Below are 4,636 nucleotides of genomic sequence, written 5' to 3'. Positions count from 1 at the left end.
CTTTGGCATCGTGAATGACATGGGTCTGTGCAGGCTGTGGCTCGGTGTTCATGCCCTGGATTTTAGTAGATAGTCTTGGACACCGGAGCAGCATCGTTTAGGCCTAACTGGAAACCTTTTTGATTGGCATGTACGGAATTGGGTGATGGGATATGTATTTGTTTGCCTCCGAAGCAGAAAGAAGGGCAGAGAATTTTGGAGCTTGAGCCTCATCAACTACAAAATATAGACCTAGAAGGTATAGACCACACAGAACCACACAATCCCCTCCCCAATTCTATCTATGTATCTATGTATCTATGTATCTATGTATGTATCTATCTATCTATCTATCTATCTATCTATCTATCTATCTATCTATCTATCTATCTATCTATCTATCTATCTATCTATCTGTCTATGTGTCTATGTGTCTATCTATCTGTCTATCTATCTATCTGTCTATCTATCTATGTGTCTATCTATCTATCTATCTATCTGTCTATCCATCTATCTATCTATCTATCTATCTATCTATCTATCTATCTATCTATCTATCCATATATCCGTCTGTCTGTCTGTCTGTCTGTCTGTCTGTCTGTCTGTCTGTTTATCTACCGATCTATCTTTGAAAATATCGGACAAGAGGGGTGTTTCTAAGCGGTTGGTAGCAGTGCACACCAAAGGGAAAAATATTAAAGACCATAGACAGTGCAGTGCAGATAATAAAGTATTATCTTTCTTAACTTGCAAAAGGAATAGCATTTTGCCTATCAGTGATAGATGCTATGTCTAACGTTATTACACACAGTGGGGCGTGTTGTTATTTTCTTATATTTTCCTTTGTTGCTTACAAGTAACACACAGACTCTGGCCGAAAACATAAGTAGGGCCTCAATAGACCCAGGTAGGCTTATTCTAATTCGTATTCTTACTCGCCAGTGACGCGTCCTCGACTTGACAGCTGCATGGACCTTTTAAGCCTTGTAATTTCAGATAATATCCCAAACGTTCATTTCTCGCAGCAATTTGTATATGAATAACCGAATAATTTTCTCTTTTGTTCCGTCTGTGTTACCTCAAATCCAAATAAAGATGCATTTTAGTATTAAAAGTGGTAGAAAATTACAGGTAATTATCCTTGACGGTAAAAACGCTGTAATCAGCGGGCAGAAATTACCCTAATTATGCCTGCATTTATGAGAATGGGGGAAAAAAAAACCCTCACTTGGATAAAAACCCACAAATTGTCCCAAATATCTCCTTCATATTGAACGCGACTGCAGCTGGATGCTTTGTTCGAGATCGATCCCGCGGAGCTTTTGGCATTTAACGTCTTGCATCGGGACGGAGAGCGGGGGGAAAAACATTTTGTCAATACTTCTAATAATTGGGGCTGAAAATTACCAGATGAGCCGGACCTGGAGAGAAAGTGCTTCTGGGTGAATGGAAGGCGAGCCCTGCAGGGTAAGTTCATTTCCCGCGGCGTGTATTGAATGTGATGTGAGTCCGAGTCATTTAAAAAAAAAATGCATGGGTATAAAACACTGAGCGGATTTTAGGTTATTATTTGTCTAATATTATATTATTTGGTGAGCTACGAACCAGACAGGTGTTTCTGTTTTGGAGGGGCGGGCGGAGGTGGGGCCCTTCTCGAATGTGAAACGAAAAAACATATTTTCATTTCATAATCACGGAAATGCAGACAAGGGTGTTTCAGAGTCATGGTTTACTCAGTTTGACAAACATAAAAATAGTATGTACAACTCAAATCGCAGATTGTATTTACACACAGACAAATTGCTCGGAGGGTGGGGTGGGGGTGGGGTGGGGGGGTGGGGGGGTGGGGGGGGGGTTTGCATGTTGGGTGGAAAAAAAAAATCAACCAATCAGACAGCAGATCAGAGTCCTTCATAATAAACCATAGCAACGAGAGAGAGGATGCTGCGCTCTTTTGTCCCAAAAACGTCACTGGTTTATTTGGTATATCGAGAGTCGTGTTGTTGTGATGTTGACATGGATGAACGCGTATTAAAAAAAAAAAAAAAAAAAAAAAAAAAAGGCCCCACTCGAGAAGCCGTGTCGAATGGTTATAGTCCCCCCGCGTGTCGCGACGGACGCATCACCGTGGCTTGTATCCGTTAGAAAAAGGGCGATGGCCTTTTCCGTCTCGAGGCTGTCGATGGGAACCGATGGAGATCCGACCGATCTCCCGACACTTCTGTGTTCAATCGTCTCGCTTCCTTTGTGTCGATCGCTCTATCTCTGCATCGAATCTTGATGTGGCGACGAGTACCAGTGAGAGTAGCCGGGCATGTAACTGTTGGCCGGCATGTTGACGCCCTTGGCCGGAGCCGACACGTCCCAGATCGGCGGGATGGTCGGGGAGCGCGGGGACAGTGCGAGGGAGGCCGCCATGGAGTCGCTCTCCAGCGGGTTGCCGCCCTGCTTCAGCAGCTTCTTGAACTTTGACCTCTTGTTCTGGAACCAGATTTTTACCTGCGTGGGAGCATGGGGGGGATACACAGGGGATGGATGAAGCTGGCTGTAATCTCGAGTATTTATTTGTCTCCACAAAGTCGATTTTTATTGGTTCAACTACAATTGTTAAAACACCGAAATATCAATATATGAGAATAAAAGCAATGACGTAAACAGCAGAAATATTATTATTATTATTATTATTATTATTATTATTATTATTATTATTATTATTATTATCAATTATAATAATAACAATTTATTAATTTATTTGTTTATTTATTGCTTTAATATTATTATTATTATTATTATTATTATTATTATTATTATTATTATTATTATTATTTATTTATTATTATTATTATTATTATTACTGTTGTTATTGTTATTATTGCTCCACTACTACTAATAAAAATATACCAATAACAATAATGCCAACAACAATAATTATAATACTATAACAGCAATAACAATAATAAAACAAAACATAAATAATAGCAATAACACAACAATAATAATAATAATAATAATAATAATAATAATAATAATAATAATAGTTATTATTATTATTATTATTATTATTATTATTATTATTATTATTATTATTATTATAAAAACAAAGTAATAGTGCTGATAATAATAATATAACAAAAAAATAATAATACTATTAATAATACTATAATAATAGTACTAATAGTAATAGTAATAACAATAATAAAACATATAAATAATTACAAAAATACAATTAATCACAATAACAATCACGCGATTGAGCGTGGACTCAATATGCAAATATTTTTCCTGGTATATATGTTTGACATATTTGACAGCTGCTTTGAAATACCTGCGTCTGCGTTAGTCCCAGTGAGGCGGCCAGCTCGGCGCGTTCCGGTAGTGCGAGGTACTGTGTTTGCTGGAAACGGTGGTTCAGCGCCTGGAGCTGCAGACTGGAATAAATTGTCCGAGGTTTGCGGATCTTCTTGCCTTTCCCGTTGAACCGAATCTCGCCATTTTCAATCACTGTCGTCTTCTGCTGCTCTGCAACAAAAAAAATGACCAACGTTATAGGATTCGCGGCCGCGTCCGACGGCTCCGTCTGAGTGGAAGAGAAGAGATATAAAATGTAATATGTAAACCGGGTCCCGGCGCTGTTAAGTGGGTTTGTATGGATCGACGCATCGAACCGTCCTGCGTTCGTGCGCCACGGCGGCTTTTGCCATTTGTCAGAGATGCGGCGTTTTGCGCGTAATGGCGCGCCAATTAAATGCTAATTGCGACGTTTCGAGCGGGCCGCCTAATTTCACGAATAGTTCGCGAGGATTCCACGGTTGTTGATTACACCCCGGGCGTAAAATGGTTTTGTGGGAATCGAGGGGAGGTCTCGTTCGTGGCCAAAGCGAAAAATGATGCGGCAGGACGCAAACACCGAGCGAGAGGAGGAAAAAAGCGCGCACATGCAAATTCCATCGCCCGCAATTAAAATCTCGCCAATTGCGACCGTCCACTCGGCGTTTTTTAAACGCCTTATCGCAGCTTCGTTTTTTTGGGGTTGGGGGGGGGGGGGGTGAAATGCATGGTCTTACCTGTGCCGTCTAACCTGGTCTGTCCGCCCGTGGTGTTATTATTATGGTATGGCAGGTACGGGCTGTGGTGCGGGTGGCTCACGTAGGAGTAAGGTAGCGAGCGGTTGTACGAGTTGCTCCCGGGGTACGGGGGGTTGTCGTGCTGGTGGTGGTGCGGGTGGGAGCCCGAGTGGAGACAGTGCAGCGGGTAGTGGCCGGCGGCCATGGACGGGGAGCTCTGCTGCGAGTGGGACTGCTGCTGACCAAACTCCATGAAAGCAGACTTGGACGAGTCCTGAGCTTCCAGACCGTCAGCCATCGTAGTCATGGTCATCATCAAAAAAAAAAAAAAATTCTAGAAGCCTTGAGAGCACTCACCCCCCTCACTGTCAAGTCCAAATGGTTTTTTTTTTTTCCCCCTCCCTCCTCTCTCTCGCCGCGGCGTTGTCTCCCCCTCTCCACGGCGAACAGATATTGTCCTATTAGCACCCAGTGGCGTCTTTTCCCCCCTTGTCCTATAGTGTTCTCACGCCAATGCAGCGCAAGGTGGGCATAAGTTAAGGTAGAGATTTTAAGGTGGATTCTGTTAAAACTGAGCCCTCGCTCCGCGCAGA

At 42.2% G+C, this 4,636-nt stretch overlaps 1 protein-coding gene across 1 annotated transcript; it reads right to left on the bottom strand.

Annotated features, from left to right (window-relative positions):
- Window positions 1-2,210: 2,210 nt before the first annotated feature.
- Window positions 2,211-4,359, bottom strand: dlx6a (distal-less homeobox 6a; the record flags this gene model as incomplete). The annotated part of the gene is made up of 3 exons (XM_080014389.1): window positions 2,211-2,478; window positions 3,305-3,498; window positions 4,044-4,359. 3 exons carry the CDS (start codon window positions 4,357-4,359, stop codon window positions 2,239-2,241), a joined length of 750 nt encoding a protein of 249 aa, XP_079870515.1. The 3' UTR covers window positions 2,211-2,238.
- Window positions 4,360-4,636: the final 277 nt, after the last annotated feature.

The sequence above is a fragment of the Zeus faber genome (genome assembly GCF_960531495.2).
Source record: "Zeus faber genome assembly, chromosome: 1".
Lineage (NCBI taxonomy): Eukaryota > Metazoa > Chordata > Actinopteri > Zeiformes > Zeidae > Zeus > Zeus faber.
This window is presented reverse-complemented; position numbering and strand designations above follow the sequence as displayed.